This window comes from Arvicanthis niloticus, chromosome 9 (assembly GCF_011762505.2).
Source record: "Arvicanthis niloticus isolate mArvNil1 chromosome 9, mArvNil1.pat.X, whole genome shotgun sequence".
NCBI classification, from domain to species: domain Eukaryota; kingdom Metazoa; phylum Chordata; class Mammalia; order Rodentia; family Muridae; genus Arvicanthis; species Arvicanthis niloticus.
In genome coordinates this window covers 57,701,340-57,727,260 of record NC_047666.1, presented here as the reverse complement: position 1 = coordinate 57,727,260, position 25,921 = coordinate 57,701,340, and the positions used below count along the sequence as shown (strand labels likewise).

Sequence of the window (25,921 nt, the reverse complement as noted above, 5' to 3'; positions counted from 1 at the left end):
ATAAAGAAACAAGAATAGAGTGAAAACATTTTTGAAAGAGCTTTTCTTTCTGTAAGATTTTTTTTAAATTATTTATTTTTATTTCATGTGCATTGGTGATTTGCCTGCATTTGTGTCTGTGTGAGGGTGTTTGATCTCCTGGAACTGGAGTTGGAGTTGTGAGCTGCCATGTAGGTCCTGAGAATTGAATTCAACTCCTCTTGAAAAGCCAGCTAAGGTCTTTTAACTGCTGGGCCGTCTCTCCAGTTCTATTCTATAAGAATTTTAAGACAAGTTAATCAGTGAGCTTCCTGGTCAGGCAACAATGAGTAAGTTAGGCTGAAAGATATAACCAAAATATTACATAATAGCCTTTTTCATTCTTAAGCACTGTTTATATGGAGTATCCCGGGTCAGAGATTTTGACTGTGGGATGGCAACCACTGTCCTCCTTTCTAGGGATGTACCAGGTTGTTTTTTTTTTTTTTTTTTTTTTTTTTTTATTAGTAATGACTGATTAATTCAGAGACAGCCACAAGAAAATTGCCTGAGGTTGTCTGTAACTTCTGAGTGATCCTTAAAGACTCTTAACATCCTTCCTTACTATTTATTTGTGGGGTAGTGTTGTTTGTTTTGGGGGTAGGGTCTCTCTATGTAGCCATGGATGTTCTGGAACTCATTATATAGACCAGTCTCAAACTCACAGAGATCTGCCTGCCTCTGTTTCCCTTCATGGGTTCCTCAGTCTACTTTGTTATAGAATCCAGGATTCTGTCCACAATGGGCTAGGCCTTCCTACATTAATCACTACTAAGAAAATCCCCTACAGGCTTGCATATAGCCTGTTATTATGGAGGTATTTTCTCAGTTGAGGCTCCTGCTTCTCTAATGACCTGAGCTTATGTCATGTTGGCATAAAACTAGTCACCACAAGTGACCCCTTGTCAACATGACACACAAACACATCACTCTTAAGCTACAACCTTTAGTTTTTCATTCATCCCCAAGATCACACATTAATAATGATGTCACAATACAAAATGTTTTACAAACTTAAAGAATTCCACAGCCTTACAACTTCAATCATGTTAAAAGTTTAGTTTCTTTACAATAGCCTGTCTCTTTTAGAAAGAACTGTGGGACTAAAGACATGTGCCACCATGTCTGGCTTCCTCTCTTCCTATCTTGAACTCATTCAACTTTGGAGTAAAAAAGGAAGCTGTCTTATGTTTTCTGATTTTGAATACATAGAAACGTGTTCAGCAGACTTTTTCTGCCTCCCTAGAGCCCAACTGGAGGTTTTCATCATAGGTAACTAGGTGGTTGTTACTCTGGAGGTAGATGTTGTCAACAGAGGTAATTTCAACAACTCTGCAGTGCAGGCTGTCTGTAGTGGCCTTTATTTCTTCTTTTTAAAAAGGGCTCTTTCCTATTCAGCCCCTTCCCCTTTTAGATCATCTGTAATTTTGGTTTCAAGTCTTATTGATACATCAATCTAGTGATATATCATACTTTTTACTATTGCAGTAGTAGTTGGTATTACTTTGTCTAATTTTAAATAGCTAGTTAGAGCCAGGGATCCTCCAGGATGTATGTTGAATCAGTCTGGATTCCCTGGTTCATCAGTAAGGTTTGTGACAAAAGAAGGGTCCACTTACCACAGAGGTTGGGTTAGTTATTTTTAACAGATTCCACTTCAGAAAGCATGAGAGTGGCTGGCCATGGTGGCACGTATCTTTAATTGCCAGCACTTGGGAGGCAGAGGTTGAGGGTCTGGTGATTTGCGTGAGTTCAAGGCCAGTCAGGTTTATATTGAGCTCCCAGCTAGCCAGAGCTGCAAAATGAAACCAAAAGACATGAGCATTAAAGGCAGCCATTGACTCTCTTTTGCTTCTATTTAGGAGATGCACCGGAGATTTGAGAATGCCCCTGATTCTGCCAAGACAAAAGCCTTGCAAACTGTTATTGAAATGAAGGTAAGTGAGAATCTCATGAGGAATCTTGGAGTCATCTTTTACTCTTAAATGGTTAGACCCTTTGTGCATGTGTAGAAGGAGGTAACAATACTTTGCTCAATTGGGAGACTGAGAGAAAACTGTAATTATTTCCTTTATCAGTGTAAATGTCAACACATTGGAAAGATCCAATGATAATTGTAGGATTAATGTGAAAATAGCTTTCACCCTGCAGATTCTTATGTCTAGTGGACCCCAGAAATTGGAAGATAGTATTTTGAAAAACTATTTTAAATTAGTGATAAGTTAGGAATCTCCAGGAGTTGTAAGAGTTTGCAATCTGAGTTAAATTCTTTTGATTTAAAGTTTAGCTATATTTTATCAGATAAATGACATGAAGCAAGTTCCTAACCTCTCTATACCTCAGATCTTAGGAAGGAAGGAAGGAAGGAAGGAAGGAAGGAAGGAAGGAAGGAAGGAAAGAAGGAAGGAAGAAAGGAAGGAAGGAAGAAAGGAAGGGAGAAAAGAAGGAAGGAAGAAGTTAAAACATGTAAAGTGTTTAGAACAGGACTTTGCACGTAGTAATTTGCATGTAGTAGTTGATGTTAGGTGGTGTTGCTAGTGTTTTTATTAGACACATGGTCTTCCGGTTTCCTTTATTGTGACAGTTTGACTTACAGTTCCATATTGTGGTTCACCATTGCAGGAAAATCAGAGGCAGGAGCTTAAGACAGCTCATCACATTGTATCTGCAGCCAGGGCAGAAAGAAGCAGATGTAGTCTTGCTGCCTACTGGCTGGCTCTTACCTAGGTTTCTTCTGTCTTGTACAGTTCAGAGCTCAGTCCACGAACTGGAGCCACCCACACTCAGGGTGAGGCTCCACCCCATCTCAGTTACTGCAATCACAACAGTCCCTGTACAGACATGTTCAAAGCCAGGCTGATCATGTACATAATTGCTCATTGAGACTCTTCTAGGTGATTCTTGGTTGTGGCCAGTTGGCATTTAAAAGTAACCATCACCCATGGTCCTCCTTTCCTTTCCTTGTATCCGAGGCTGAGTTTGAACATGTGTCCTTCCTGTCTCATCCTTCTGAGTGCTAGCATTGTAGGGATGTGCTACCATACTCTGCTTTATGTTTTTTTTTTTTTTTTCTTATAAAAGCCCATTTAAATAGAACTTAGACTCTATAAGAGGCTTGATTTGTATTATACCTCCTACCCCCTTTGGGGTGTGTGTGTGTGTGTGTGTGTGTGTGTGTGTGTGTGTGTATGTTGAGACAAAGTCTCATTCTGTAGCCTTAGCTAGCAACAGCAAAATTTGGCTTGCAGTGATAAAACTTTGTTCAAATTATGTATTTTTTTTTAGTGGGTTAAGAATTTATCAAACAGATGTTAAATTACTAGTCTATGGGCTTTTTGGAGTTATATAGTTATAATAAGCTTGAATGTAATCTTACAGGAGGCCTTTAGAATGGCTTAATTTTATGGCTTTCCCTTAGTCACACAGTATAGGTTTGTTTGTGTGTGTTACTTCCTGATCCCTGTTGATGCTTAAGGATAAAACATAAACTCATGTATAGCTTTTTTCCCCGCTTCCTTCTCTTCTTCTCACAGATCAGGGGTGTGTAATTTTGTTAATTGGCAGTATGTATATTTTAAGTTTTGCTAGGCTTATATTGTAAAACAAGAGATTATGTCAACAAGGGTCAAGTAGATGGTTCATTGGTTACTTTTCTCATTGCTATAACAACATATCTGGTGGCAAAGGTGATTTAAGAAAAGATGGGTTTATTTTGGATCATGGCTTGAGTGTATAATCCAGGGAGTGGGATGAGGCAGTAGGTATGTGAGGCATCTGGTCACTTTTCACAGTTAGGAAGCAGAGAGAGGTGAGTATTGGCTTCATTTACTTCTTTTTAATTTAGTCCTGGACTCTCACTCATGGGATGGTGCCGTTCTTGCTCAAGGTTGGCCTTCCACCTTAACCACTTCCCTGGATTTATATACCTTCATAGACACCTTGAGAATTGTTTTTCAGGTGATTGGAAGCTGCTCTCTGGTGTTTCAAAATAAGATAGTTCAGGGTAGCTAGATCCATAAGGAAAGTCAAATTTTGCTTGGGGAAAGGAGACAGACTTAGAATTGGAAATGTGGTAAATATCTCAAGGTGTAGATCTAGAGTGACCATTAGGAGTGGCCGACACTGAAGGGGGAAAGTGGAAGGGAACAGACTGACCTGCTTTTTTCATATAGAAGTGCATAAGCTGATTGGGAGAGCTGTCCTCACATAAACCCCCCCTTGGTACCACATGAGTTTATGCTAGTACTAGGTATACTAGCAGGAACTAGTTGTCCAACCTGATTTCATATAGTAAATGGGTAGATTTTTTTTCCCCTGGGCAGTCCATGTTTGCCTTGAAGTTTTCACAGCTTGCAGTAATGGTTTTTCTAGAAAGAAGTTTTTGTGCTGTGTTCTTGAAAGTGAGTTGATTTTTGTCCTGTGTTGTTGTTATTGATGGAGAAGTAAGGCTTTGGGTAAGGGCCTTGTAGAAGTTGTACAGGTGGTATACTGTGGATAGACAGAGCTAGGGCTTTTATTCTGCGTCTCTGTTGTCTTTTATGGATCAAAGCTGTGCTAGAGATATACTCCCTTTTCCTCTTGTTACTCTTAGATATGGGTGTGGCAGAACTTATATTTGACTCTTAGCTATTTGTGTCTGGTGTTTCAGTCATTTAAAAAAGACCATGTCCTGATACTTGCAGAACATTTTATATTAATCTCAAAGGTGAATTTCAGATAGTACAATTGAAGTGTAGGCTGTAGGCTAGGCAAGGATACCTCTTTCCTCTCGGCTCCCCCAATTGGAAAATTGCCTGTTGAAGTTGTCTTGTGACAGACTCTTATGCTTTAGCTTTCTGCTTCAGGAATTACATTAGCCAACACAGCCAATCAAGATATCTTTGATGTAAAGTTAAAAAGGAAGTCAGTTTTAAAATTCCATCCCAAAATGTTCTCTCTAAAGCTCCAAATAAAATAAAGCTATACTTACATTCTTTAAAGTTCCTATAATTAAGCATGTTCAATTACAAATACAAAATTATTTCATGTAAATGGTTTGCTGTAATTAATCACATATCAAGTTAGTTGAGGATTATTTTAGATGTAGTCACAAACAAATCAAGAAATTGAGAATAGAAAAATAATGCAAGGACGTGATATTTTTGGTAATAGTTTACAAGAACAGCGATTGATTATTTAATTTAACTATTTTTTGAGATGGGAGGGCATCTTACTATATTGCCTAGGTTATCCCTGAACTCCTGGGATCAAGTAATCCTCTCGTTGTCTCATTCTTAATACCCAGGACTATTTTACTTAATACCCAGGAAACATTTTGTAGATATTTCAAATATATTCCAGAAGTTCAGAGAATAAGTTTTCTAAAAGTAACCATTGATATAATTAGTCACTCTTGAATTTTTCTGCAATTGGAATGCTAGATAATTATTATTGTATGCATAATTAAAACTTTATTGCACAATTCTTTTAAATTTGTATTAATTTCTCTTATTTATTGGCAGAAACATGTCCCCTAAAGGTCTTTGAGTGGTGAAGCATTAGAACTAGAAAATGCTTTACCTATAGTTCCCCCGACCCACCAGAAATATGTTGATTATAAAATACGAAGAACCTGTAGCTGTTTTTCCATTGCTTCTGCCTCTCTGGTTCACTTTGTCTGCTTGAGTTGAAAGAGTCATAACTGGAGGAAGAGAGAGGTATGGTCATTGTGAGGGTGAGGCCTCCTCTCCCCGTGTGCTGCCCAGCAGCTTGTCTGTGTATTTACTGTTATTAATTTCTGAATTTTGAGAGACACATTATTCAGCTACTTTTTTTAATTGGATATTTTATTTATTTACATTTTAGATGTCATCCCCTTTCTCCATTTCCTCTCCCTAGAAACCTCCTCTCCCACCCCCACTCCGCCTTTTTGCTTTTATACCATTTTAATTACATGCAAGTATTAAGGTCAGTTCTAGGTAGAGGAACTAGTAATACAATAGATGCAAATAGTCAACAAAGGAAGCAAGACAATAAACACAAATAGCCAAAGAACAAGCAAGGCAATAAACAAAATTCTGTGAACACTCCTGTGATGACTGTTTCTAAGGACTTATCAGGATGACCAAAATATCTGAGCCAACTTTCCTGTCCTAGCCCAAAGTCATTTTCATGCTGAAGCCTACTTCTTTGTTCTAACCTAAGATTTAGATTCCTGCCTGAAATTATTACTTATTTGTTCTAACGTAATGTTAAATTTCTGTCAAGCAGCCCATTTTCTTGTCTTTGGCCTATGTCAGATTCTTGCCAAGCAGCCCCAAAAGCTCTCTACCTCTCCCCCTTTTTTATTTCATAAACAAGATTAAGCCTGTCTTAGGTTGTTCTGCCAAGAATGCCTTCCTTACCCATCATGGAATATGCATTATCAAAAGCAATGCATGTCTGTTTTAGGTTGGTAAGGCTCTGTGCAGAATCTTACCTGTCCTTGGCTTGCCAGCCTGTTAATTTAGTAACTCTGTCTGGGGATCCATTTTCAGTTTTAAGCCATGTATTTTGGCTGCCAACATGTTCATGTTGTTAAAGACAAGCTTTAACACGATGGGCAGGAATAAAAGTATTTCCAGGACAATAAGGTAATTCTTGAACCTTGACCAAACTAGAAATACTGACCTCAGGCCACAGGTAATTTTATCAGCAGTATCTGCCATTTGGCTACTTTTAATCTTTGTTAATAGTTTAATGCTCAACTCTTCTATTATTCCTAGGATTCAAAAATTTCTTCCATGGAGCGTGGGCTCCGAGACCTGGAGGAGGAAATTCAGATGTTGAAATCAAATGGGGCTTTGAGTACTGAAGAGCGGGAGGAAGAGATGAAACAAATGGAGGTGTACAGGAGCCACTCTAAATTTATGAAGAATAAGGTATGGAGCAGATACTTTAGTTCCCAGAAACTTGAAAATTTATATATACTTTTCCATGTTAGTGATGGTAAATATCTGCTTTATGTTTTAATAGGCTTTAAAGAAGGTTTGTTGTTGTTGTTGTGTCTGCCATGTTGAAATGTCCTAGAAATAAAGTCAGCATTACTGGTTCCATTTACTTATTGCAAGCTTTTATTTAAATAAGAACTAAGGGCATCTTGTTACAATTTAATTTTTTATTTCTGTAAGAACTTCTGAAATGATTTGATGGAACTTTGTTCAGATGAATTCTTCTTCCTGTAGAAGATAGTTCATTCATTTCTTACTGTAGAAGACTACTTCTTTTGGGAAATATTTTAAGTCAAACTCCTGAGAGTCGTTTTTTCTAAAACAAGGTAAATGTTTCTCCCTTAAACAAGTTCCAAGAATAAAGAGCCTTTGCTCTCTGCCTTAGTGGGGTTCATTTGGTACCAGGGCTGTTGCTTCCTATGTGCTTCTCAGGCATGTATACAATAAGATGTATACAACCACACGGAGGCTCGTCAGTGTGGTTAAAATCAGTCACAGCTGGTTTTCTTCAGACCCAAGGTCATTTACTTTGATTTTAATAAACTATTTAAAGAAAATTGAAGAATTTGCTTTATTGTGTTTAATTAAAAATAATTATTATAAAAATTGGACATGGTAGCACATGCCTGCAGTCCTAGTACTTGGTAGACAGAAATAGCTGGACTGCTGCAACTTGGAGGCTAGCCTAGTCTACATAGAGAGTTCCAGGCTAGCCAGAGTTACATAGTGAGACTCTGTCTTAAAATAAACAAATATACAAACAAACAATTTTAACAATGAAATTTTATCTAGAAAAGTATTTACTCACTGCATTTCCCAATGTATACAGCAGCTGTGTTCTTTGTTCTTTGGAACCGAAAACCAAAACATCCCCATACTTGACTGCCAAAGAATGACACAGATGTGACTCCCTGCCCTTTTCAGGCTTCTTGTTGTGGTGTCTGTTTTCAGGTTTATGTCTATAGAATTTTCCTCTGTTACTGAAAAAACGAGGCTATTATCAATGATTTATGCTAGTAATATGTTAATTTTTAAGCTAAAAATTTATGTGTCCAATTTTTTGTTAGTGTGAATTTTCTCCCTGATTTTAGGGTAAAATATACTGTATCATAATCTATATTTTACTTCCTTTTTGAGGATCAGCATATTTGTTTCTTTTTTAAAAGTTTGTGAGATACGAGACAGTATATGCTTTTGAAAATTGAATTAGAGGAACAGCTTTGATTATTTTATGTAAGTTATTGTTATTTCAGAGGTCACTGTGGCTCAGAATCAGATAATATGAAGACCTGAGTTGGCACATGAGTGAAAAACAATAACAATTTCGTGACAGGTAGAGCAACTGAAGGAGGAGCTAAGTTCCAAAGATGCTCAAGGGGAGGAGCTGAAAAAGAGAGCGGCTGGTCTGCAGTCTGAGGTCTTTGCAGTAAGATTTACCTCTCTGTGTGCAGTGGTCCCACAGTGGGACCCTGCTGGCTCTGGCTTCTGGGTGGCTTACACTTTCACTCTATATGGTTGGCAGCTCTGCCCATTCTTAGCACTAACCAGCCTGCTCTGCTCTTTTAACTGACATTTCTTCACCAGTTTGACCCACATGTCACTTGTGCACACTGAGACTATGTGTATTCTGGAAGCCTTACACCTGGTTCTTTATTGTTTTGCCGCTGTATGGATGATATCTCAAAATTCCCCTTTCTTATCCTCTTGTTGACTAGATATACGTTGATTTATATGAATGCTCTTTCCTTCCATCCTTTTTAGGTATGGTAATGTGCAAATCTCTAGGCCGAGCACCTACAACTTAACTTGCATTTGAAATTCTTGAGAAACTGCTTTAATTCTACATGGAGACATTATCTTTAAGTTTTCACTAGGAGACTTTGTAACAAATGGTATTTTCTTTAAGACAGCTGTATAGAGAGTAAATTAGCCTATTTAAAGTTATCTTATAGTTTAGAACTAGTGTGATAATTATTTTAAATTACTAAATCTGCTTTAGCCTTCTGTGCAATGAACTTACAACTGCATTTCTAAGCATTTTGATAAGTAATAATAAAGTAATTTCTACTTGTATACTTACTAGAAGCATTTTATAACCTGGTGGAGTGATCTACACCAATTTACAGATGAGAAAACTTAGGTAACAGATGATACCAAGGAAGCAATAGCTCGAGAGAGGCAAGGTCTGATTGACACCAGCAATCTGGTTCTAGAACTTTACTTGTAACTTCTTCACTCTCTGGTCTGTATTGTCCATGTGCACCTGTACCTTCCTCAAAGTGTCAGAGATGAATAGAAAATCTACTCTTAAGGAGGGAAGTAGACTGGAATGCAGTATTAAAAATAAATTTTGTTAATTTATTTATTAACAAATACATTTATGGCCTATTTAATATATTAATCTATTTATGGCCTAGTTTCTGGTGTAGGTTAAAAAGTAAAATACTGTGTTTGGAAAAGATCTAGTTTATGTTGTTAACTATATGTTGTCTGGAGGAGAAATTGGTATATGATTTCCTTTTTTCTTAACTACTATTTATTACTCAGCTCTGTGTATCAGACAGCAGGCCAAGTACATCTCTCACATTATGCTGTTGAATTCCTAAACAATGTGATGCTTTGGTATCGTTTCTCCATTGCCAGCTAGAGAAGTGCTGTTACTGCTGTATCCGTGCGCTTCTCACCAGGTTCTCTCTCCTGGGCATCTAAGCTTTTCTTCTGTTTAAAATGTTTTCTTCTCTTTCTTATTTAATAATGCACATGGCAGGGAAATGTCAGCCCTGTGCAAAACTGAAATCTCTCTCTGTGTATATATAATATGTATACTTTGGAATTTTGAGAAAGGACCTTGTTATGTAATATAGTCATCAGACTTGTGGTTCTGCCTCAGCCTCCTTACATTGGGAATTTTGGGTATGTACCTCCACGTCTAGCTTCTGTTAATTTCTGATTCATGTTTGGAAGTATTCAGAAATTTGGATACTTTTAAGCCATAGTTTGCTGAGAAAGTAGTAATACTTTGACTATTCTGGGTATTTATTTATAGAACAAATATGCTTTAGATCAATCTGTGTATTGCAGATAGAGTAATACTAATAAGCACATATAATATGAATCATTACTATATCAGTAAATATAGTTTTCATGTATACAGAAAAATTCTCATCTCATTGAAAAAGAACCCTAAGTTGTTTTAAGTGCTTCTTATAAGTCTAATTGGTTTTCTTTCTTTTCTTTTCGTCCTTGTGGGGGTTGGGAGGAAATCAAATGTACAGTCTTGTACATGTTAGGACAGAACTCCTCCATTGAGATATGTTCCCAAACTAGAACTCTAACTTTATGATAAACTTTATTTCTTCTTGTGAAATTGCTTCAAAAACTTTTTCCTTTACTTAAGATTAGTATGGTAAAATTAAAAAACTGTAGAGATACTTTAGAAAACTTTAGATACTCAGTTTTCTTTTTTCTTTTTTTTTTAATTTAAGAAAAGTTTTACTACTGTGTTAATATTTCGGCAACATTATTGCAATAAGTTTAAAAGACAGACAAACTAGTATAGGCTTTAAAGGAACAAATGAGGGTTATACAATTAAATTATTACACAGATCTAAGGGGTTTACTGAGTAAGAACTGCTTCGTTTATTCCTTAAAACTCAAGGTCTTTTGTTTCATCTGTCATGAAAATGACTGACTTACCATATTTATGTTCAGTGGTTAATCTATCTTGTAGTTATTTCCTGGATGGTAGACCTAATATAAAACCAGAAATGTCTTAAGACAGCTTTCTTTCTTAATCTTTTCCATTTTTTAAAGTTTAATACGTTCAAGATCTGAAAGAAAGTGGCTGGGTAAAGTACCTAACTAATGCCTTTAATCTCAGCACTTAGGAGGCAGAGGCCGGTGGATCTCTGTGAGTTCGAGGCCAGTCTGGTCTACAGAGTGAGTTCCAGGACAGCCAGGGCTACACAGAGATACTCTTGTCTCCAAACAAACAAACAAACAAAGGAAGTCCTAGGATCTGGGCTGGGTGAGAACACTCTGCAAGTCAGAGCAGTTGGTGTGTAGGTGAGAGGACCTGGGCTGAAATCTCTGCAGCTCCTAAAAGAAGCCAGCTGTGGTCGCATGTGTCTGTAGTCCCAATGCTGGAGGGAGTTGGTGACAGGAGGACCATTAGGGTTTGCTAGCTGCCACCCTATCTTCACATTCAGTGAGAGGACCCTGCCCCCTTCCTGTTGTTCAAGCATTCTCTCTCACTTGCTCACTCTCACACACATGCTTGGAAGCAAGAGGGATGTAAAGAGGATGCTTTAGAGGAACTATTTGTTAGTGTGAAGAGCTCTATGGAGATTACATTATATTTTTTATATATGAGTTATTCAGTCTGATAAATTTCAAATGACTCATGTAGATTGTTTCAGAGTGAAAGCTTAATGCATTCTTCATTTAACTCCAATGTTTATGTTCTATGATATGCATGTAGTTGATAAATAAGTGATTTTAAACAACAGAAAAGAAAAAGAAAACATTTCTCTATTGCCTTAACACTAAAAGTAGCTTGGTTTTTTCCTATTTTCATGATACAGGGTCTCACTCTATACAGAGGCTGGCTTGGAACTCAAAGAGATCCAACAGCTCTGCCTGGCATAAAGGTGTGCACTACTCTATCCAGCCTCACTTTTTAATGTAAAGATTTTATGAAACTTTTGCTTGAAAAAGAAAAACAGAAGCATACCACTAAGATTTGAACTTACTTTGCAGTAGAAATAGGAAGTTGCTTTCCCTTCATGCTTTACGTCCACACTAATCCTGCCTATAATCCATCGTGTTCTGAAGATGAAAGCTTGACAAAATGAAGTAGTGTTTAGGTGATGAATGCTGCCTGGTCTGGCTGAACCACAGTTTCCTCCTCCGTCTTTCCCCCAACGCAGTAGTTCTCAGCCCATGGGTTGTGGCCATTGGAAAACCGTCTTTCCCATGGTCTTAGGAACTGAGACACTACTCAGCAGCAAAATTACAACTGTGAAGTAGCAATGAGAATAATTTTATGATTGGGGGTCACCACAACATGAGGAACCAGATTAAAGGGTCATGGCATTAGGAAGGTTGAGAACTACTGCCCTAAGGGGTTTCGGAAACTATTTAGAAACAATAAATGAAGATTAGAAATTTGTTTGTTGAATAAGCTTAGTTTTTGGTAAGGAGCATATGGAATTAGATGGTGCAAAAAGATTAGTATTGTTCTATCTTACTTATTTGCTATTTGATGAGCTTAGGAGCTCAGGGCTGTTAGACATGTACTTTACCATGAAAGCACCCCCCCCCCATTTCTACCTTATCAAAGAATTAATGTTGCATTTAATTTCCTATATTATGCCATAAATCTGCCAGCAGTCCAGTTCAGAGGTAGTTGTGTAATTTCTTTCTTCCTTACAGTGTTGTTTTTTGTTTTCCAGATTGGCCAGGTGAAACAGGAATTGTCCAGAAAGGACACAGAATTACTAGCCTTACAGACAAAGCTAGAAACTCTCACGAACCAATTCTCAGACAGTAAGCAGCATATTGAGGTGCTGAAGGAGTCCCTCACTGCTAAGGAGCAAAGGGCTGCCATCCTGCAGACTGAGGTAAGGAGTTCTGTGGTTTGTCTGGAGTCCAGTCCATTCCTAGTTTTTTTTGTTTTGTTTTGTTTTGTTTTGTGTGTGTGTGTGTGTGTGTGTGTGTGTGTGTGTGTGTGTGTTGTATTTATGGGTGTGTTCATGTCCGTGTGCATATGCACATGTGCATGCATGCCTGTGAGGAGGTCAGAAGATAACTCTTAGGAGTTGTTGTCTCCTGCCACCATAATCAAGTGTTCATACTAGCACTTTACCCTGTGAGCCATCTTGCCAGCTCTGATGGCATTTTTAAAGAAGTTTCTGCTCTTTCATAGTTTTATTGGGCTGAATTTAAATATATTTAAGGAATTGCAAATGTGAAATAGTTTCGAAAATATTGCCTTCAGTTCTTCATTTATAAAGAGGGTTTTCGTTTTGGTAACTTGAACATGCATTGCCACAAACAGTTCAGAACTTGGTCCCAGTGTCTTAAAGGTAAGTCTCACTTCCAATTTGTTACTGTTAGACTGGGATGCAAGCTGTTGATCAGTTGGTTGATGACAATACAAACATTTCAAAGCTTGTCATGATCTGATACATAACATTTCTTCTCTGTCAATCCACTCTTCCTTTTGTATCCAGCTTGAATAATGTCTTATTACCTGAGTCTTACACAGATATGCTTGTGATTGGTTTCTTCTACCATGGTTGTAAAGGCTGTGTTATCACTCTCGAATGGTTGTATATCTGCCTCTGGGCAGGGCAGGAGTAGCTGAGCCTCAGGGATTGATTTCCTCTGTAAATGACTAGGACAGTTGTTCGAATACAGCCATCCCATCCTAACTGTTAAGGGTAAAAGTTAATTTCTTTTTGAATTTGGGGCATTTTAAGAATGTAATGTGTTTATTTAATAGTACATACTTCTCTAATGACATTTGAGAACAGTTTTTCCCCTAGATCTTTCTTTTGTTAGACTCCAATAAAAGGATTGTACCAATTCTTTGATAGCTGTTATTTTATATTTTACTTTTAATTGATTTTGTCCTTTTTATTGCAGCAGTGTGATCTGATGTAGAAACCAATGAATTAAACACATGAAAAAGAACAGGGATCATGGAGCTTTTTTAAATTTTAAAGTTCCTTTCTATGCTCATGTGTAATATGTATTTATGTGGGTATGTTGTGTGTATGAATGTATGTGGAGGCCAGAGGCCAACTTGGGGTGCTGTTCCTCAGGTGCCATTGACCTTGTTAATTTGAGACTATCTTAGCTCCCCTAGCACGTGCTGATGAGGGTAGGCTAACTGGCCAGCAAGTCCTAGGGATCTTCTTATCTCCATTTTTTTTTTTCAGTGGATTACAAATGCAGTTTGGGATTTAATTCAGATCCTTATGCTTTCACAAACATAGTTACTGACTAAGCTATCTATCAGCTCCTCAATTAAAAATTCTTTCTGGAAAACATTGATCTGGGGAAAGGTCTTGTCCTATCTTTTGATAATCTACAGTGAGGGACTTCCTTTGTCTAACTTGTACAATATTCTTGAAATTGCTTCTATTCTATAAATTTCTCTTTTAATATGTTGACCTTTGCAGAGGTGATCAAACTTTTGTAGAAATAATGGTTGAAAGTAGAGATTTAGCTGCACAAGGTTAAGCCTGTCAGTAATCCCAGTGAAGATGTGGGTGGAGCCCATGAAGTTCTCCTGCTAACTGAGGAGCTATTGAGAGCTGTTGGGAAGGGGTGTGCCTGCTGGGAGGTTGCTTATGCTCATACAGACTGTACTAATTGAACTCAAAAATTATTAAAAAAATAAAGAAGAGGGTGTGAATGAGTGAGGGTTACATGCTTAGAAGGAGTGTAAAAGGGAAGTTGGATTGATATGATCAAGATGCATTGTGTATTTGTGTGAAATTATAAAATAATTTAAAAAGTACTTTAAACATAAAGGTTTGGGGTCAGACCTAGAATTGGTGCTAACCCTGTGTAAATTATTGTGTGACTGTATCTGAGTTGTTTTTTTAAATCCATTTTAAGCCTCTGTCTTCTCATTAGTAAAATAAGGATAATGATACCCCTAACATATTGTCTTATTTTGGCTAGAGTAGATGTTTTACTACGAATTTCTCTTCTGAATTGCAAAGACCCCTAAATTTGCAGGTTAAAAATATTTTATGATAACTGATCTTTTGCAATGCCTTGTTTATTTATTTATTTGTTTGTTTATGTTTTTCAAGACAGGGTTTCTTTGTGTAGCCTTGGTTGTTCTGGGACTGGCTAGCCTCAAACTTGTAGAGATCTGCCTGCCTCTGCCTCCTAAGTGCTGGAATCAAAGGCATGCACCACTACCACCTGGCCTACTTTTTATTTTATTAGTTAAAGTAGATGTTTTATTATGTATTTTCTCCTGAACATGCAAGAACCCTTAAGATTTTATGTTAAAAATACTTTACAAACCTGGTCTTTTATAACACTTATTTTATTTTGAGACAGGATCTCTCTATGTAGCCCTAGTTATTCTAGACCTTTCTGTGTAGATTCTCACTGTAAACTTTACTTAAAAAACAGTCAGCCAATTTTCTAAAGATAAATTAGCGTCTTGGTTTTGAATTTGGACTCTATCAAAATTTCAGCACCCTGGCAAAGTGTAGACAAAGTCTCTGCAGGAGTATAGCACCAATGTCCTTTAGTCCAGTTCTATAGTATTGTGATTTGAATGAACAGTGTCCTCTATAAGCTCATGTGTTTGAACCCTTGGTCCACATTTTGTGATGCTGTTTGGTAAGGTTTTGGTACCTGGTGGAGAGGAAGTATGTCACTGAGGACAGTCTTTGTGGCTTCATAGCCTGGTCCTACTGTTGGGACTCTAAGATCCAAAACCAGGGGACGCACTCCCCCAGAGATACTCACAGACTGGATTCACTGCAATAACATGAGGTTTATTGATGATAAGATGTTAGCCAGTATACTGGGGTTCCCCTATACGCAGACAAGAGGAACCCCAAGCCAAAGCTGGGGGCAGCTTTTATACAGCACTCATGAGAGCAATCACAAAGGCTGACCTTCTCAGGTCCAGTCTATAGATGATTCAGATTCACATATTACTTTTATGACAATGACTGTCTTCTGTTTGCCCAGGTTTATTACATTAAGGGCTCAGTTTCCTGATCACCTCCCATCCTGGGCCCCTCTCCTGGAATGTGTCTCCATGCTTTGGGCCTTCCCCACCCACAGGTGGATTCCCTTCCCTGTGGTCTGAGGAATGTTAATCAGCTCTTCTGAATGTTAATCCAGCAAGTGTCCTTTGACTAAGGAATGTACTCCTCCCAGAATGCTTTCCAGGGCTGAGAGCCCTGAATATCTCACATTTGGTTTCTACATTACTTTATGTTCTCATTCTCTTACTCTCTCTCCCCCTCCCTGTCCCCATCCCCCCTCCCCATCCTCCCCCTTCTCCCCTTTCTCTCTCTCCTGTGTATGGATAAAATAAGATTAGTTTGTTGATTGCCAAGATAGCTTGTACCCCTGATACCTTCTTTCCCTGTCATGATGGATTGACTGTATCCTCTTTGGAATTGTAAGGTAAAAGTAAACATTCTTCTCCTCTAAGTTTCTTCTGATCAGGATAGTTTATAGCAGCAACAGGAAAGTAGCTAATACATGTATAATCTGTGATCTCATTTAAAGCCTTCTGTGTCCAGTCTTCTACTGCTGCATTCTGGTCTCCCAGACTCCCACTAGAATATCCTGTTATGCTCTGCCTGGGGTATTCTAGGGCTTCTCCTGGCTTGCGTCTCTAGACTTTTCTAAACTCTCCCCTCCAGTTCAAAAGATCCATGAACCACATGATCAGTCTTGTGATAGGAGCAGCCTTAATTCTCAGAGCTAGTGAAGAGCCCCAAACTCGGGAGACCCTTCCTCAAGTCTCGGGAAATCACGGCCACCCAGAAATCACAAGAAACCATACCTGGATGCAATCAGCAGAGGTTTATTGGGGAGAGAGTTGGCTAGCCAAGGTCAAAACTGCTTGTTCATGCAGGAACACAATTTTGACAAAAGGCCAGCAAACTGAGGGTTTTTTTAAAAATAGCATGGGGTGGGGAAAGGAAGGAATTTTTGCGAGGTTACACATGATTGGTTGCTTTATAAATTTTGAACATCAGTAAGCTGTAATGCTCGGAAGACCAAGGGGGGAAGGGGTAACCAAGAACAGTGGAATATTTCAGAGGAACCCACCCTAAATGATTTAGAGTCATGTGAAAACCACTCTGTACACTCATTCTTCTCAAGAATGTAGTTTTACCAAGTCACTGTGTCCTACCCTGTCTTTACCAACTATTTCAGGTTAACTATTTCTCACTTGCTCCGGCTATAGCCCCACCTAGATGACTTGCATCTTTTTGTGGTCAGGAATGTGTCTTCCTGCTTTGGGCCTTCCCCACCCACAGGTGGATTCTCTTCCCTGAGGCTTGAGGGCCTGAAATTTTACATTCAGTTCCACCTTCTGGAACCTGCATTCTCTCGCTCAGGTTTAGGGTAAAGAAAAAGCGTGTGTGTGTGTGTGTGTGTGTGTGTGTGTGTGTGTGTGTGTGTGTGTGTGTATACACACCTCTTTATAATTTTTCACTCTATACAAGTTTTTTGTATCTGTTACTATTGTGTCACTGTCACAGGAACTGATAGAAACAACTACAGAGGAGGGAAGAATCCATGATGGCGGGGGTGGGGGAGTGGGGTGCGGGGGGTTGGTGCAGCGGGCACAGCAGAGCAATGATTCTAACTTGAGGACTCTCAGTACAGGCTGTTCACATTCATAGCAGGCTATGAAACAGAGGACATGACAGCAGCTGGTGTTCATTATTGCTTCTGATGCTTGCCCCTATAGACCTGCTTGTCTTCTTTGCGTCCTACCTCTTAAAGGTTCCACAGACTTGCCGGATAGCACTATCAGCTTGGGGATAAGCATTCAAAACTTGTGCCTGTGGGAGACCTTCAGATTCAAACCATGAATGTTCAAATACATGAGCCTATGGGGAATATTTCTCATATAAACTGCCACACTGTGGAATTCAACCAAAGGACGTTTGTGTTACATTCTAGCAAAGAATGTGTCTATGCTTTGTCAGGGTCCTGAAAATTTGATTGAGGCTATAGAGTATTAGCCTGAGTTAGATAAGATCCACATTTTATCACTTTATAGAGGAGGCTTAGATGAATTATTAATATACCATGTCTACTTGACACATGTTCTCACTCTCACCGATATCCTGTATTATCAATAATTCTTCCATTTTATGTCTGCTTGTTCCTAAATCATGGCACTATGCCTGTCATTGGATTTATGTTTTTGATGACACCTCAATGTATGGAACAGAGTAGATTTTATTGATACATTGAAATAATGCAAATCTTAACTGCTTTGAAGAAGTAGTTTTTTCCCCCTTTGAGGAACATGTATTTTAGACATTTATTTATGGTGTTATTGTCATCTACACTTACTGACAGTGGAAGAAAGTTGCTCTTTTTTCTTGGATGGGCCACAGATTTAGCATTCAGTCCAAGCGAAGAACTCTAGGGCTTCATGTGTTAGAGTTGAGATACATGCTTTGTTTGACAACCTACCTTTGGCTTACCAGCAATGCCTCTTTAAAAATATTTTGTGTTTGTGTGTGTATACACATGTGTGCAGGTGCACCTGTACAGCAGAGGGCAACATTGTTTTCCATTTTCTGTCTGTGGTGGTTTGACTGAGAATGGTCCCTGTAACCTTGTGTGTTTGCGTGTCTGGGCTGAGGATGTAGTTCTGGAAGCACCTTTCTAGCACGCTGTGAGGAATCCTGTGGCAGCAAGGATGCTGGGGGAGCCTTGGGATACCAGCTAGCTGAGAGTTATCCCCAGAGGAACAGTCTCCTGTCTTCAGCTGGTCTCAGAAGCTATGGGTTTTGGAGGCTGGAAGTTTCTGCAGAGGAGAATTCACTTCTACAGCTTAACTGAGTGCAAAAAACCTCAAAGGCTGAGGCAGGAGTAAATGAATCTCTCTGCCCACAGCTTCTTGCTGGTTAGGTCCTGGACCCTGGCTCAAGAAAGCCTCCTGTCTGGGGTAAAAGCCTTAGGTATAGAAATCCTCCTGCCTGGGTGAGGGCTGAGATATGTGTGGGGAGAGAGGAGGGGGAGAAAAGGCATCATATGTAGTCTTGTGACCTTGGACCAGATCTATGAGCCAAAACAAATTTCTTCTTTGTAATTTACCCAACCTGTGTTATGAGCAGCAGAATACAGACTTGGGTTGTTTGTTTGTTTGTTTTTTAAAGTTTTATTTATTTATTTCATGTATGTGGGTATATTGTCACTGTCTTCAGACACACCAGAAGAGGGCATCCGATCCCATTACAGATGGTTGTGAGCCACCATGTGGTTGCTGGGAATTGAACTCAGGACCTCTGGAAGAGCAGTCAGTGCTCTTAACTGCTGAGCCATCTCTCCAGCCCTGTTTTTTATTTTAACGTTTTTGTGAGGTGTGACTCTTTAAACAGAGTGTAGTTTAGTTTCTTGAAGTATACTTTTGTGTTGGTTTGAATAAGCTCATGTATTTGAGTGATATCTGTCCCTAGTTGGTGGTGCTGGATGGGGACATTTTTAGGAGGTATGGCTTTGCTAGGGAAGTACATCACTGAGACCAGGCTTTGGATTTCGTAACTGTACCCACTTCCGGTTCACGGTCTCTGCTTTATGACTTTTGTTGAAATGTCCTCTCCAGCTTTCTGCTCTTGTCTCCATTCATGCTGTCGTGCCTCCCCAGTGATGGACTCTTAGCTCTTTGCAACTGTAAGCCCAGTAGACTCTTTTCCCACTAAATTGCTTTTTAGTGTATAAAATATGTTTTATACACTAAATAGTCATAGTATTTTACCACAACAACAGACAAGTAATTAACAAACCTTTTAAAAACAGCTTATTTGAGCCCAACATAATGGTGGATGCCTTTAATACCAGAACTTGAAAGGCAGAGGCAGGCAGATCTCACAGAGTTTGAGGCCAGTCTGGTCTACATAGTAAGTTTCAAGACAGCCAGAGCTACATATGGAGACTGTCTCAAAAGAACCAACCAATCAACAACAACCCCCACTTTACTTGAGATGGTGAGATGTTCAGTGGATAAAGGCTTTTTGACACAAAGTATGACAACCCGAGTTCATTTACCAGCTGTCTCCAGGACCCACTTGGAAGGAGAGAACTGGTTCATGCAGGTTGTCTTCTGACCTCCACAGACACCTGTGTACGAACATACTGAGCGGTTCTATTTGAAAGGATTAGGAGATGTGACCTGTTGGAGGAATGTGTCACTCGGAGTGGGCTTTGTGGTTTCAAATGCCCAAGCCAGGCTTAGTGGCTCTCTCTCTCTTCCTGCTGCTGTGGATCTGTATGTAGAACTCTCAGATGCCATATCTGCTGCCATGTTTCCCACCATGAGGACAATGGACAAAACCTCTGAAACTATAAGCAAGCTCTAGTTATATGCTTTCCTTTATAAGAGTTGCTGTGGTCATGGTATCTCTTCACAGCAGTAGAACACTGACTAAGATACATACATATAATAAAATAATTTAAAAAGTTTATTTGTGTAGTTTTTATGATTTTAGTTCTTTGGTCCTGTATCCTTTTCTTAATCTTTTTTGTATATGGTACTGATGAGTGAATAATGTGTTTTATGGGAAACCAGTTAATTAGTTTATGCCTTGATTTCCTCAACTTTTAAATGAGATTTTTGTTTTGTTTTGATGTGGTGTCCAGGGTTTATCACAGGACCTTATGTATGTTAAGTGTGTGATTTCACTGTGATATACCCAAAGTTCCTAAGATTTGGGGTTAACTTTGTATTTTTACATTTTATTTATTTATTTCTGTGTGTAGTATGTTTTATGGGTGCTAGGATTCAAACTTTATACTCATAATTGTACAGTATATTCCTAACCTTGGAGCCATTTACCCAACCCCCTATATCTATTTCTCTATTAACTGAACCATCCATCTATCCCTCCATCCACCCACCCACCCACCTTCTTATTCATCTACTTTTGTGTTTGTGCATACACAAAGATACTTGTCACATCACATGTGTGGAGGTCAGAGGACAATTTGATGGAATTGGTTCTTTCCACCATTTGGATCCTGGACCTATCAGGCTTGGTGATACATCTCCTTTACCCTCTGATCAAAAGGGAAGGCTGGGAAAACTTCCGGAAACCGAGCCTGTCCTAGGTTGGAGCAAAGGACCCCAGCCTCCCTTTCCCGTCCTTGGATACTCAACATCCATTGGTTGAGCTCCTGTCTTAGGATGGTGAGGCCTCCCTTCTTTTAGGGGCAAGGGTCTCGGTATGCTCTCTTACCCGTCTTTGACTATCCGGCTTAGCTCGTAAGTTAGGGATATACTTAATAAGTCTTGATGACAGAGGTTTTACAATCCCCTACTTCCAGCCTGTAATAATGGACCTGTGTGGGTTTCATTTGAATAGCGTATATCTGTTGTCATACAAAAGCCATCTGTCAGTTGAACCGCATCAACCCAAGAGACAAGAGACTTAACAGTGCCTGAATAGTCAGTATGACAGCAACACTCTTTTTTAAGGGCAACACGTAACTCCCTCTATCAGAGGAGTAAAAAGTGTAAGCTTCTTCTATTCTGTTTATAAATGTCTTATATCAGAATCTAATACAAAACTGATCATAGCTTTGATCTAAAGAAAACAAGTAAGGAAATCCCTGTTCCTGCTCTAGTCAATCTCAAACCCAAAAAACAACTATAGTAACTGTGGTAGTGGGTTTTCTCCTGGGTCTAAACAATCTAAATTCCCACTAAATCTAAAACAATCTAGTTCCCCACTAAAGCATAAGTCAGGGAATCAAAAGTCCAAAAGAGCCACCCTGGAGATTCAGGTGGTGATGTCTCCTTCAGCACTGATAACTTCCCAAGTCAGGTTTACTTGTTGATCTGTTCCAGTTTGAAGGCAATTGTGAAGCATCTTCATGTTTCCTGTGAAGAAAAAATATGCTTCTCAGGGGGTTTCTCCTCCCTGGATTTGTTATTTTTGTCTATTTGTTTAATCAGTCTCTCTGGCAGCCAACATGCAGCATCTGCAGTTTGGGAATATATGCAAACAGAACCTCTTCCCCAGATAAGCACTGGATCTGGCCCATTCCAGGTTCCAGTTAATGGGTCTTTCCAGAGGACTGTTGCAAAATTCTTTTTGGTATCAGGATGCCAGAATCTATCAGCAGCAGATTTTCCTTCAGAATCCAAAGTTAAAAAATTTAAAATGAAGTGCATGATGAAGGATATTTCTGGGGGATCCGTTGGTAGGGTACCATTCCCCTTTTTTAATTTTTTCAAATTGACATTTAATGGTTTGATGCACCCTTTCTACCATACCTTGGCCCTGTGGATTATATGGAATACCCGTTTTATGTAGTATTCCCAATCTTTCACGAAATTGGTGGAAACTGGAGCTTGTATAACCTGGCCATTGTCAGTTTTTATCTGTTTAGGCACACCCAATACAGCGATTGTAGCAAGCATATGATCCATCACATGCTTGCTTGCTTCTCCAGTTTGTAATGTTTCATAAATGAAACCACTGTATGTGTCTACACATACATGTATATATTTTTGCTTGCCAAATTCATTATAATGAGTAACATCCATTGCCAGATACTGTTTGGTATCAGTCCCTTTGGATTTAAACCCAATGAGGAACTGGTAAAAGTTTAACACATGATTGACATTGTTTAACAATTTGTCTAGCTTGTTCTCTGGTAATTTTAAACATACCTTTTAAAGTTTTAGAATTAAGGTGATGTAACTCATGAGCCTTTATGGCATGAAGTCGGCCCCCAACACTCTGAGATGTCTTACTAGACAGATGATGTAGTTGCAAATCAAACACTCCACACTCTGTGTCTGTCTACTTCTGTTTCTCTGTGGAATTCTGAACAACACAGGAAAAAAATGCAAGAAATAATATAAAAGAAACTTAAAGTCATTTAACATAGGTTAATAATTGTCTACATGGTCATCTTAGTCATCTCTGAAAGTTTTTTTTTTGAAAGAACTTAAATGAAGAAAAAAGAATCCTAAAATTATTAATGGAATCACTGGCTTAAATAGGAAATAATCTCTGAAAGTTTTTTTGAAAGAACTTAAATGAAGAAAAAGAATCCTAAAATTATTAATGGAATCACTGGCTTAAGTAGGAAATACTCTGAATTTCGGGCTTTTAGAACTTGTTGGAGCTAGAAGTAAAGATTTGGAAACTATTGTTATAGTGAAGGAACCTGTGGGTTGAGTTGGCTTCTCTAGAGGAAGTTGTTTGCATGAGGTGTGAAGAGTGCAGTGACAGAGAAGCAGAGAACACTGAAAGTATTCCTTCAGAGTTAGGAAGACACAGGACAAAGCTAAGAGAGAAACCAAAGGCAACAAGCAGTTTTCCCCACTTGGTTCATTCACTGTACAAGTGTGCATTTGCTTTGCAACGCAAAGCATAGACACTTAATAGTTTTGTGTTCAGAATTGTGAAGCAAACACAGTAGGTAGATACTTTTCTGTCTGCATTGGTAGAGGAAAACCCTGTGTTGTTATTATCAAGGTGCCCCACCAGATTTAGCCATACTTCAATGCTTGGCAAACAAGGTAGATGTCCCCTGTGCTCAGTTGAAGTGGACAAACAAGGTCTTATCCTTCTGCTAGGAATGGTGCTGGGGTGGTGCCTGGGTGTCCTTTGAGGGGTTTTCACTCAGGGTTTTCTTCTGTGGTTTGCTCTCTCTGTTGTCTGTTTTTCTAATGCAACACAGTGTATAAAGCAGACACAGTATAACCAGTAGCCACTTATTTCTGACACCCTAGTGGACTTCTATTCTTAAACTGCAAGCATAAGAAACCCTTTCTTCCTTGCTTTGTTATAAAGTGCCTAATACCATCTGTTTATGTACAGCAGGGAGATTCCTGCTGATCTCTTCACATTAAAATTTGTTTTCTTGAATTTTGACAGCTGATTGTATCTTATAGACAGAAGTATTTTGAAATAAAATTTATGATTTCTAAATATTTTTCATCTATGGCTTGTCCTTTCATTGATTGTCATATGTTAGAAAATCTTAATAAGCATAGTAGGTGTTAACACTTCCTATTGAACTGTACTTTGTGTTGTAATTGGAAAATAGTCCTTTTTAAAGATTTTATTTTATGCGTGTGACTATTTGACCTGCATGTGTGTCTGTGTGCCACATGTGTGAAGTGCATGTGTGTCTGTGTGCCACATGTGTGAAGTGCCCATTGAGGCCAGAAGAGGGTTGGATCCTCAGGAACTGGAGTTACAGATGGCTGTGACTTGTCATGTGGGTCTTCTGGAATAACAAGCCAGTGAGTGCTCTTAACTGCTGAGCCATGTCTTCAGCCTCAAGGTTCAGTTCTTTTTGTCTTTTTTTTTTTTAAAACAGTATCTTCCAATCTGTGGGTCACAACCCGCTAAGGATATCAAATGTCCCTTTCACAGGGTCACTTAAGTAAGCTGGAGTGGGCTTTTCAGGTGCCTGTATAAAACAGTGGTTCAGAGCTGGAAAGATGGCTTAGTGGTTAAGAGGACTGACTACTCTTCCAGAGGTCCTGAGTTCAATTCCCAGCAATCACATGGTGGCTCACAACCGTTTGTAATGGGTTCTGATGCACTCTTCTGGTGTGTGTCTGAAGACAGCTATAGTGTGCCCATATATATAAAATACATAAATCTAAAAAATAAAAAAGAGAAATAAAACAATGGTTCTCCATTTGTGGGTCACAACCCTCTGGGGATGTCAAATGACCCTTTCACAGGGTCACCTAAGACCATCAAAAAAACACAGATATTTACATTATGATTCTTAACAATAGCAAGATTGCTGTTGTGAAGTGACAGTTAAAATTAATTTTGTGGTAGTGGGTCATCACAATATGAGGAACTATATTTATTACAGGGTTGAAAGCATTGGGAAGATTGAGAACTACTGGTGTAAAAGTACATTTAGTCTTAATTTAACCCTCTCATCCCAATATACACACAGTCATTAAAGGATTTGAAATATTTTAAACAATTATGTTATTCTTCCTATATTTTAAGAAAATACGTGTTTTACATAAAAATTTAAATTTTTAATTTTGTGAGCATGGGTATTTTGTATGTATGCCTGTGTGTGACTTTCATGCCATATTCCCACAGAGACCAGAAGAGGGCACTAGATCCCCTAAAACTGGAGTTACAGACAATTGTGAGCTGCCATGTGGTATTGGGAATCAAATCTGAGTCTTCTGGAAGAGCAGCAAGTGTTCTTAACTGTTGTGCTGTCTCTCCAGCCCCATACAAAAATGGACTCACTAGCTTAAATTAAACAACCATCTTCCTGCCTTTATCTGTGGAAGGGGCTGGGGTTGTTGCTGGGGTCTTAGGTGAAGGGCAGTTATCTTGGGGTGCTGCTGAGTTTGTCATAGAAAGAAGATCCGTGCAGATCAGTAAGGAGGGCCACCGGAGCAGGGGAGGCAGTGTTTTTTACCAGTCCGTGAAGATGGCAGTTGAAGATAACAGTTCAGTGAACATGATCACGGTCATAGCCTGAAATAGGAATGACAGACACAGAACCTCAGAAGAGTAAAAGTGACAGAGATTAAGAAGGCTGCAGGGGAAAGAAAACTCTCAAATGGAAAAGCACCAGCATCAGAGAGGGAGTAAAGAAGAGGAAGAAAATGATAGACTTTATTAGAATAGATTAAAATAGATAAAGCTTCCATCAAGGGAATGGGAGGTGAAAGTCTGCCAGGGCCTCTGGGTGGACTTCTTATACGTTCCTACCCTCCCTTTTCTCTAATCCTGCCCTTGCCAGCTATTTCTATGGGGTTTCAATATATAGCTCCCATGGGAAAGGGCAGTGCAACCCCTGGAGCAAGGGTCAGGCCATCTTAAAGTGACCAGTCTACTTTCCAGATGGGCCCAGGTTGTCCTGATCCATTTTCAGGATCACAAGACTATGCTACCATATCTGGCTTATGTGTGTTCTGGCTTATGTGTGTTGTGAGAGATGTCAAGTGGTAAGATAGGACACAAAGGTTTCTTCATCCCAGATGGGGAACTGATTAGACCAAAGTAGCAGTTCTTCCAAGGTCTTACTTGGTGAACCAGTTAGTTTATTGTGTGTACTCACAGGAGCGGGAAGGATTCAAGGCAGCTGTATCACTGAAAAGCCCACCCCAGCTCACAAACCCTGAACCCTAGAGCTCTCTATATGACTTACAGTCAGCTTGGCAGGTTATAAACTCTTTGTTA

At 39.0% G+C, this 25,921-nt stretch overlaps 1 protein-coding gene across 1 annotated transcript in view; it reads left to right on the top strand.

Annotated features, from left to right (window-relative positions):
* Erc1 (ELKS/RAB6-interacting/CAST family member 1) overlaps positions 1-25,921 on the top strand; it is a 288,788-nt gene that overhangs the window by 62,962 nt on the left and 199,905 nt on the right. Inside the window, 4 exon segments of the mRNA XM_076940435.1 lie at positions 1,881-1,955; positions 6,762-6,917; positions 8,320-8,403; positions 12,440-12,607. Coding sequence (XP_076796550.1) covers positions 1,881-1,955; positions 6,762-6,917; positions 8,320-8,403; positions 12,440-12,607 — 483 coding nt within the window.